At 32.2% G+C, this 10,747-nt stretch overlaps 3 protein-coding genes across 5 annotated transcripts; all 3 read right to left on the reverse strand.

Annotated features, from left to right (window-relative positions):
* Positions 1-1,043: 1,043 nt before the first annotated feature.
* On the reverse strand, positions 1,044-4,021 carry LOC123892011 (F-box/kelch-repeat protein At3g23880-like). The gene is made up of 2 exons (XM_045941867.1): positions 1,520-4,021; positions 1,044-1,128 (listed from the first exon to the last, which is right to left on the reverse strand). Exons 1-2 carry the CDS (start codon positions 2,506-2,508, stop codon positions 1,044-1,046), a joined length of 1,074 nt encoding a protein of 357 aa, XP_045797823.1. The 5' UTR covers positions 2,509-4,021.
* LOC123891604 (F-box/kelch-repeat protein At3g23880-like) lies at positions 1,330-6,459 on the reverse strand. Of its 3 annotated transcripts, none has more exons than XM_045941509.1 (3): positions 6,162-6,382; positions 4,398-5,985; positions 1,330-1,721 (listed from the first exon to the last, which is right to left on the reverse strand). In XM_045941509.1, the coding sequence occupies exon 2, from the start codon at positions 5,624-5,626 to the stop codon at positions 4,400-4,402; it is 1,227 nt and encodes a 408-aa protein (XP_045797465.1). In that variant the 5' UTR covers positions 5,627-5,985; positions 6,162-6,382; the 3' UTR covers positions 1,330-1,721; positions 4,398-4,399. The 3 variants fall into 3 exon arrangements, with proteins under 3 accessions (XP_045797465.1, XP_045797464.1, XP_045797466.1); XM_045941508.1 differs by having other exon boundaries at positions 1,339-1,584; XM_045941510.1 differs by lacking the exon at positions 1,330-1,721 and having other exon boundaries at positions 4,050-5,985; positions 6,162-6,459.
* A 2,189-nt stretch (positions 6,460-8,648) lies between these two features.
* Positions 8,649-10,659, reverse strand: LOC123890518 (F-box/kelch-repeat protein At3g23880-like). Its single transcript, XM_045940144.1, has 2 exons — positions 9,342-10,659; positions 8,649-8,890 (listed from the first exon to the last, which is right to left on the reverse strand). Exon 1 carries the CDS (start codon positions 10,613-10,615, stop codon positions 9,344-9,346), a length of 1,272 nt encoding a protein of 423 aa, XP_045796100.1. The 5' UTR covers positions 10,616-10,659; the 3' UTR covers positions 8,649-8,890; positions 9,342-9,343.
* Positions 10,660-10,747: the final 88 nt, after the last annotated feature.

A 10,747-nucleotide genomic window follows, 5' to 3' on the forward strand; every position in this document is an offset into this window, starting at 1 on the left:
CTCAGAATCTCTTTTAGGTGGTTGAAAGCGACAAGGAGTACTTTAGCTTTGAACTGCCATAGTTGGTGGTCTAGTCCTCTACTTTGTTTGGGCATTGTATAGTTTTCTTTATGGTTTTGTTTTTTGTATTTTGAATTCTTTTGTAACTTTATAATCTCCCTTGACACGCCTTGTGCTGAGGAGATATCTTTTTCTATAATGCATATCTCATTTTGGCTTGTTCAAAAAAAAAAAAAAAATTTACTCGGAATTCAATAAAGGTGAACTGTAGACTCTCATGCTCTCCAAAGCTGTTGAAATCAGCAAAATATGTTGTACAAATTGCACCTCATGTTCAGTTCATGTCGTCTATAATTTGTAACAGTACACTCTTTAAACTGTAAAGAAAGGCATTCAGGCAAATATCTTGGGGTTGGGAAAAAGCAAATATGATAAATATCTGGTGTTAAAGGCATTTCAAGGACAAAACTTTGAAGTATAGGGCAATTATGTGTAGAAAAGTTAATGCATCTACTTTACCATATCATACATTAACATTGCAGATGCTTCCTTATTTATAAGGTTAGCTCCGAGCCAACTCGCGAATAGATCGAGAATGTTCGCGCTTCGAACTATTCGTGAGTTGGCTCGAGTCATTGTCAGCCCTATCTCTAGTACATGAAGAATCCATTCTCCAACAGACACATTTTTTTTTTTATATTTTATAATGGGGGAGAGATCAAATTACACTGGTGTAATATTTGAGTAATGTTACACCGCTTAATAACGCTTTAACGAAGACAAATTTTATAAAATTCACCGTTAGATTGAAAGCTTATATCGTGTAGATCATCTATGTTAAACTTTACAAAAATCTAAAATCTATTTAACGGTGTATTTTAAGCACATTTGAATGCGTGTTTATGGAATAAATTATAAGAGACTGCAATGGTGGCTGGGTAAATAGTGCAGTGATATAATGGAGTCATTTTATGTAGTTTAGGCAATTTCAAAATGATCGGAGATATAACGTGTGGTGAAATTTCCATGGTTTTTTCAAAAAATTACGTAATTTCCTCAATGGCATGAAGCTCTGTTCTAATTGAAGATAACCTGACACACAAAAGAAACATAGCAATGGTCAGACCACTGTTTCAAATAAACAAAATTATAAGACATAATCAATAAAATGATTATGACCTGAAAACGTACAACTATTTTAAAATAAAACAACATAAAGAATCAACACAATTTGTCCCAAAAAAAGAAAGAAAGAATCAACACAATAAATTCAAACAAAAATGAAACTTACTTTCAACAAGTTGAAACCAAGCTTTCAACATGATTCTTGGAAATAAACCATCTTATATAATTGGTAATTTTGATTTTTTCCGCTTTATTTTCTCTAAAATTATAGAGAATTGCTTGATCATCTTTGTCATATGCCAGTATCAATTTATTGCCATTTTCAGAAAGAAACAATGGGAATATAAACAATTGAGTACTGTCATAACAATAATAATCTTGCTGAAAAATATACCGAAGACTCGAATAACCAATTTTAAGTAATGGAGTCCATGACTCTTCAACTCCAAATTCTTTCATCTGCCATATAACAAAATATTTTCCGTTAACATTATGAGAAAAACATAGGCGATCCATCAACACAGAAACAGACGGCTCCACATGTGGCACTATATCAAAACCTCGAGGAGGTAACAACTGGCGGTATGTCTCTTTCCCTAAATCAAGAGATATGATAACAAATTGGTCAATAGTAATAGATTTCCAATCATAAACTTCATTATTTCGAATTGCCAGCCAATTAATCGTGCCACTAACATAGACACCATCATTCACAAATGGAAAACGAATGCGCAAAGGATCCACGGGAAAATCTTGAATATATCTCCATACATTATCACCTAAACTAAAAACTTTCACCTCGGTTCCTTTCCCTTTTCCCCGTAGACAAGACGCCACAACCTTATAAGTGTCATTTGAATTAACATAACCGAAGGAATATTTATAAATTCTAACTTGATTGAACACAAAATCCACACGACTACGCTTTCTATAATTACAGTCATAAACCCTAATTTTGTTAGATAACTTTGTTGCAGGGTTCTCAAATCGGAGTAAGATATCTCCTATATTGTAGGAAGGATTACTGCGAAAACAAAGCAATCCATTGCAGGAACCAACAAAATTGTTACAGTCATTCTTCGTGGACAAGTGATTAGAATCGTGAGTAATTGTTATGGATGGATTCTTGAATAAACGAGTTAAGGGGAAGTGAATAACAACGGAAAAGATGTCCTTGGAACCAAATTGGAGCAAAAGTGTAGTGTGAGGGTTGTTTCTTTTGGATTGGTGAAGGTGTAATTTGATGAAAGAGGGTTCGGAGATTAAGGAGTACCAATTTTTGCACACACATCGCAGTCGAGTGAGAGATTTGACAGTGAGGAATGATAAGATTTGGGCGAGAAGGTCATTGGAGAGGAACACATCTGGAGGCGTATTCATCATTGGAGAGGAACATATGCCTATGCTGGTAGTTGTGAAGTAACGTAACCCTAATACGTCAAACTTGGGGATGAAGGAAGATGTGATTTATATAGTTTTCGGTTAAGTAAAATTTTGGTATCTATAAAGATCACCAATTTTGTTTTTAATTCCATGAGAAATTTTAATAAGTTTTAGTCCAAATATTTTTTGTCACAATCTTCTGTGTTTAGTTTTTATTTTTATTTTTTTATAGATCTTCTGTCTTTTTTTTTAATCAAAAGATATTATTAATCAAGAGAAATTGGTTACAGCCACCATATAAAAAATATTTGAGAAATTAAAATTTGTTGAAATTTTTTATAAAGCCTAAAAGTGAAAGTTACATAGTTTTGTTCAAAAAAAGAAAGTTGTGATATTTATAAGATCCAAAAAATTAAATTGACGATAGAGTACGTCGATGCAATACAAATTTAAAATCGCTAAAAAAACAAATAGGATTTATTTGCGAACAAACTCACTATCGCACTACAAGACAAAACAATTTGGAGCGGTGATTCTAGGCATAAATTGAGAAACAGATCCCTATAACTACAACAACACAGTTAAAGCCTCAACCGTCTCATATGAATGAATGGTTGTGATTGTTTTAATACATATATAATGTGCATCGTCCGATCTTAAATCAACGACCAAGATTAATTACAACGTGTAATTTCGTGATATTACTACAGTAGCAAATCAAAATCCTTGACCCTAGCTAAAGTTTGTGGCGGTTGAGGGTTAGAAGAGGAGAAAGAGCAGCTAAAGTTTTTGTTATTTGTTAGAAAAGATACATAAATGTATAATTTTTTAAGTTTTATGTTTTTTTTTTAGTTTCTATTATAGCTTTTTTTTTTTGGAAATGAATTGGAGAGAGAATAGATTTGTATTATTTTCTCTTTTTATACAAAGATTTGGATTATTCTCTTCACACATATATATTTGCAATATGAGTCATATCCATAGAAAATACATCGAGTGGACTAATGATATCCACTAAAATATTCATAACTAAAACACATGAAAGACTGACGTGTAACAATTTTGTACCTATACCTAAACTAGTTTCAACCTCCGACGACCGCCGTGGACCACCAAAATAATTCCAAATTTAAATCCCTATAAATTTTTTAAGTTGTTTTGGTTTTTGAATTTTCATATTTGAGTAAGTGTTAATAAAATAACACAAAATAAAATATGACTGTCTTTTCCAACAAAATGCAGAAGATGAATTTGATGAAGTTCTGGAAATTTTCCAACAACTCTAGCACTTCAAAATTTCATTCAATTTGCCTCAAAAATTGAAGGAAATTTGGAAATCATGCTAACACAAATAACTCAAAGATTCAACATAATTAGATCAACAATAAGAAATTAAGAAACTTTTTGTGAAACTCAAGAACCTGAACATGAGAATACCTCAAATAAAATTTGAAAGCGAATATGAATCCGTTAAATGTTTATAAACACACGCGTGTGTGTGTCTATATATATATATATATACATATATATATATATATATATAGTTTTGAAATAGCAAATATATATTAATAGGCTATATCCGGGCACAACATGTACTACACAGAATACAACCGGGGGAACTAACAAAAGAGATCGAGAAACAACCAACACTACCGAAATTAAAAAGCTCTTGGCAGAATCACCAGAGAAATAGAGAAAAAAGCTCCAGTAAAATAAAGCTACAACAAACTACTACACCAAACAGAAACCGCACAAATACAAGTATCAAAAACCATAATGATAACTGATAAGGCCATGCTCTAAATTGTGTTTGACTTGCCAACTTTTTGTTCTTGTAATGAAATTCCAAACTAACTTTCAAACAAGTAAATCATCGAAAAGAAACTTACTTTCAACTAATTGAGACCAAACTTTCAACGTAATCCTTGGCAAGAGACCAATCTACTTCACCGGTAATTCTAGATTCCTTTACTGTAATATCTCTCCAATTGTAGAGGATTGCTTTCTCATTTTGATCCCATGCCAACATCAATGTATTGCCATTCTCACAAAGACACATCGGGAACAATTGAAATCGACGATACTGTGGCACCAAGTTATGAAGATTCTGATAATTAATTTTAACAAATTGAGTCCAAGACTCTTGAACTCCAAATTTCTTCATCCGCCATATAATAAAATCGGTTCCATGAAAATCATGACAAAAACAAAGAGAGTTCCTCAACACAGCAAGAATTGGCTGAACACATGACACTGCATCAAAACCGCAAGGGGGCAGCAATTGGCGGTATGTTTCAGTACTCAAATCAAGCGAGATGATCACAAATTGATCAGCAGTAATACATTTCCCATCAATTTGGTTTTCATTTTGGAACTTATTTCGAATGGTCAACCAGTTAAGAGTCCGACACACATACACCCCTTGTTCAATACTCGGATGCCAATGTTTATAAAGTGAAGGGACACTGTAAGTAGGCACCACGGGAAAACTTTGAATATTTCTCCAAACATTATCACCAACACAGAAAACTCTCACATCATTAGTCATTAGATGGAACGCAACAATCTTGTAAGTTTCAGTTGAATTATCATAACCAAATGCAAATGTCCACCTACCAGTGCCAGGCTTGCAAAGAAACACAATTTTGTTGGATAATTTCCTGGTTGCTGGGTTCCATATATAAAACAAGATCTCTGCATAATTACCTCTTAAATATTTACCATGTAAACAGAGCAATCCGTTGCAAGAACCAACGGGAAACAGGAATCCATAGACGTCATCATTCAGTTGGAAATGAGGTTTGTTGGCTAGGGCGACAGATGGGTTCTTCTGACGCAAGCATGTGATACTGAAATTAGAGGTATGTCTGCATATCATTGAAAATAGTGCTAGTTGCTTTTTTCGTGCGGATCGTTTAAGGTGTAATTTGACGAATGTGGAATCGTCAGATATGAGGGTTTTCCATGATTTGCAGACACACTTTAATCGCATCAGATGTTTTACCGGAAGGAATGATAGGATTTGTATAATGACGTCATGAGGGAGGAATATGTTTAACAATTGAGTGTCTTCGGAATGCTTCCGCCTCTGTGACGTGGGTTGAGGGGCATTCATCATGAATATTGCAGCAGAGGCTGTCGAGTCTTGTTTCCAAATACAAAATGCATACGTAGCCTAAAGAAAATCCAACTCAGGGCATAAAAAACCAGACCAGCTAGCACGAGTTTAAATGCTGGTTGAGAGACTTGTTTATTCCAATCAACTGACTGGAGTCACACAATTAGATCAAGCAATGTCGAAACTAAAAATCGGACCTTAGCAATGTCTTCGATTCGATCCAACAAGGAGATTATGTTTCGCAACTTATCAATACCATAATTGATGCAATTGCGGGAACTAAGGTGTTTCTTGGCCTCTGCTAAATCTACCTTTAAGATGGATATACTTTCAGTGGATTCACTGAAAAGCCTCAAAATCTGGAGATAAACAAAATATTAGAAAACTAATTAAATTCAGGTTTCTCTTCAAAACATATTGAACTACTAATTAAGCTAGTAACATATTGAACTTACAAAATAGAGAAAGTAAAACGAAATAAATAAACCCCAATTGCATAAACCCTAAAAAGAGAAAGTAGAACGAAGATATATACCTGAAAACGACGAAGAAAGGAAAGATGAGAGCGAAAACGATGAAGAAGACGTACTATTGGCCGAACACGAACACGATTTTCACTGTATATGATCGATTTTGGTATACTTATGAGATTGAACGAATAGGAAAAAGTTAGGGTTTCATGAGATTGAGTTTCAACAAGAACAACACAACACGATTTTGTGTTTTGTAAATATTCAAGGTAAGAGCAGTTATACAAAAAATAATTAATTTAGCTATCTTTAATCAAAAAATAATTAATTTAGCTATCTTTAATCAAAAATAATAATTATTATAAGTTTATTCCGTATAATAGCTCACTTTAAATCTAATCTTTTCACTGTTATTTTTCCTCATATTTTAACCTTAATTTATTTTTTTTCGGTACATACCTTAATTTAATTTAAATAAAATATAAAAAAATACCTTCAACAAATATCCAACTCTATCCTTTTAGATTTTATTTTTTTTAATTTTTACAATCATATCTTTAAGAGTTATATGGTGCATTTGCCACCAATCTATATCAATCAATTTGATAAAATTTAGTAACCATGTAATAAATATGAAATCAATGTTTATTTTTTTAAATAAAAATCATCTTTTATTATTTAATATTTAATTTAAATTTAAAATAAAGATTCAAGGGCAATCTCTTAAACATGTTAGGATATATTTTTCGTCACCAGTATTTTCACATCATCAGTTGTATGTTGTGATTTCAAGAGTTACTTTTAGAGAATATTTCAAAATTCTGATTACAAAGACAATGAAGATACAAATAAAACTTCTAATATAATTTATAATGAAGTATTTCAACTCTAGCACTTCAAAATTCATTCAAATTGCCTCAAAAAATTGAAGGAATTTGGGGAATCATGAACTCAAGTAACATAAAGCTACAACAAACTACTAAACCAAACAGTAACCGCACGTACCGTATAAGTATTAAAAAGCATAATGATAACGAAAATTTCTCATCTCACCCACTCACTTTCTCACATACCCTCTGTTTTTCCATTTTTGCCCTTGATCAAAAAATTCGGAACAAAAAATCTCAATCAAAATCTCTGTTTTTTCATTATTGTGTCAGCGCGGCGGCGAGAGCCTTGCTCTGGCGGCGAGAGTTTTCTCCGAAGCGAGGGAAACATGTGTGGAGCAGAAATAAAAAAAAAAAATATAGTACAATTGAGATTTTTTGTTACTTTTAAAAATGTCTTTTTATATTAAAAATACAGAGATTTTGATTGATCATTCTGTGAAGTGGATTTTGATGAAATTTTTAGTTAAAAACACATATAAAACACTCATATAACAATCTTACTCAAACCCTTAAAATTTTTCATAATCTTTCGAAGACTTTTTTTCTCTCATCCGCTGAATAGGACACAAATTACCTATTTCTTTCTCTTATAACTTTTCAATCAACTTTTGTACCTATCATTCTTGTTATACATAAGTGTGTAAACAACAAACGTGTGTTTGTTGCATGGCAAGGAAACGATCTAAATTTTGTTACTTTTGTCACATTGTGTTTTTCATTCTTATTTTTGGCAAGGCAATGAGTGATAATATTTAATTACTTTTTTTTTTGTTTACTCCCTTGCAAAAAATAGATTCTTTGATTTTGCTCCCTAAGTGTACAATAAGATATGTGACTGTGCAAATATGATGATGTGGCTTATACACGTGGAAAAAAATTTATATTTAATTTTGAAATTTCACATCAGATAATAGTAATTTTTAAAAAAAAAAGTTAAAAATCAAATTTTTTTCTCTACAAACTTTACTCCCAAAATAAAAAAGCGAATTTTCTTATTTTGCTCCCAAATAAAATTTATTTCCAAAATAAAAATTTTAAAGATTTATTTTCAAATCTTTTTGAATTAAAAAAACATAATCTTTATTTTTTGAAAACAAACTTTTTTTAAAAACAGAATCTTTACTCACAAACTTTTTTTTCTATTCTACAACTTTGTTATTAAAATTGTATTAAACATTTGTTATTAATCTTTCTGAATTAAAAGATCCCAAATCTATTTATCAAAAAAAAAATCAATCAATAAAGAAAAATAATATTTTCAATTTTGTGGTTTGCTCTTGTAAAGATCCCAACTTTGTGATGTTTTCTCCGGTAGTTATTTTTTGCAAAACAATATTTTCAATTTTGTGGTTTGCTCTTGTAAAAAAAAAAATTTCTTGTTCAAAAATTTTGTGGTTTGCTTGCTTTTCAAGTATGCTTTTTCCGAAATATCAGAAACAACATAAATCTCGAACTATGAAATCTATCTACACATTTAATCTTCATTAAGCTTAAGGCATGATTACTTGTGTTAGTTAGTCTGGAGAGACTATGATAAATTTATTGTTTAGGCATTATTCTCAACACCTAGTAACTCTTTGTCTTTCCGATTTAAAAATAACAACAGTTTCTAATCAAATTTAAAATGAAAATAGATTTTATAAACTAATCAGACACAAGTCATGATACCCACACTGCTTCATAGATTGCCCATGTTTTGCTATAACTTTAAAAATACATCATTCTCATCATCTCATGTAAACACAAGCATAAAGGACAAATAAATTTATAGTTCTTCCTTTGGAAAAATCATTACAAACTTATAGATGTTTATGGTAAAATTAAATAAAAATATTTAGATGCAAAACACTAATTGCTTCCACACTTGAAGACTTTTGTCATCCCTTCATAAGGCATGTTCTGTTCTGTCAAAGAAAAACAATAACATAAGCATAATAAACTAGAATAAAAAGTATTAAGAATTCAAAAATAAACCAAACAAATTCATGAAAATATACTTTTATAATAGTACTATAGGAACTAGGAAGCATCTTCCTAATGTTAGGTTCGAACACTGGTCTCTGCCTATTACATGCAATTTCCCCAACTGAGCTACACTCATGGGACTTATCAAACACTGTTCTAAAAGAAGATAAACAGACAAAAGCCAATAAATAAAAATAACAAAACCCAAGTTATCTGTCAACAGAGCAATGTTGCCACACTTACCATAAAAAATAGCAATGTTTCCACAATTTCAATCATATGTATAAGACAGAAGACTCTAAAATGATTATGAGCAAAGATTTAAAAACAGCATAAAGAATCAACAAACATAATAAATTCAAACAAGTAAATCACTGAAAAGAAACTTACTTTCAATCGATCGAGACCAAGCTTTCAACGTAATCTTTGGCAAGATACCACCTTATTTCATTGGTAAATTTTCTAGATTTCTTTACACTATTATCACTCAAAGTACAGAGGATTGCTTTCTCATTACTTTTACCCCAAGCCAATATCAATGTATCACCATTCCCAGAAACACACACCGGGAACAAGAGCGATTCGTAATCATAAGACATCAAGCTTCGGAGATTCCGATAACTAATTTTAAGAAGTTGAGTCCAAGACTCTTGAACTCCAAATTCCTTCATCTGCCATATAATAAAATCGGTTCCATCAAAACCATGAGAAAATGATAAACAAAGGCAGTCCATCAACACAACAAGGGTTGGCTGAAGACATGGCAATTTATCAAAATCCGATGGGGGTAGCAACTGAAGGTATGTCTCAGTACTCAAATCAAGCGAGATGATCACAAACTGGTCAATAGTAATATGTTCCCAATCAATTTCATTTTTATATTCGAAATTATTTTGAATGGACAACCAGTTAAGAGTCCCACTCACATTCACATACACACCGTTATTGATACCCGGATGACACTGCAAATCTGAAGGGAAACCGCCACGGTCAACAGGGACAACGGGAAAACTTTGAATATTTCTCCAAACTTTATCACCAAAATTGAAAACTCTCACCTCGTTTGTCAATAGACAGAACGCCACAATCTTATATGTGTCGGTTGAATTATCATAACCAAAGGCAAACTTCCACCCATGTTGAAATCTAAATATAATCCCAAAATGAAGGTAATATGCACGAGGCTTGCTAAGAAACACAATTTTGTTAGAGAATATCTTGGTTGCTGGGTTGTATAAATAAAGCCAGATTTCTGCATGATGATCACTGGTCAAATAATAACCGACTAAGCAGAGCAATCCATTGCAACAACCAACGGGAAAAAGGAATGCACCAAAGGCATCGGTCAATTTTTGTTTAGGTTCTTTTCCTTTTTCAAAAGAAACTTTCGGGAAACGTACGGAACATAACTTTCGGGATTTATTGCATGTGAATGAAAATAGTGCAACGCGCTTTGCAGATCGCTTAAGGTGTAATTTGACGAGTGTGGAATCATTGGAGATGAGGGTTTTCCATGACTTGCAGACGCACTTTAGTTGCATTAGGTGTTTTACCGGAAGGAATGAAAGGATTTGTGTAATGAGTTCATGAGGGAGGAATATGCCTACCAATCTAGTGCCTTCGGAGTACTTCCGCCTCCGTGACATGGATTTAGGGGCATCCATACGATGATCACCACTGATTGAAGTTGTAGAATAATTTTCTATAGTGTAATGGTTTTTCAATTTTTAAAGTGGAAACCCTAACGCTTCTTAATATATAGTTATGGTTAAAACAATTCCTAAACTGAATAAAAA

The sequence above is a fragment of the Trifolium pratense genome, linkage group LG6 (genome assembly GCF_020283565.1).
Source record: "Trifolium pratense cultivar HEN17-A07 linkage group LG6, ARS_RC_1.1, whole genome shotgun sequence".
NCBI classification, from domain to species: Eukaryota; Viridiplantae; Streptophyta; class Magnoliopsida; order Fabales; family Fabaceae; genus Trifolium; species Trifolium pratense.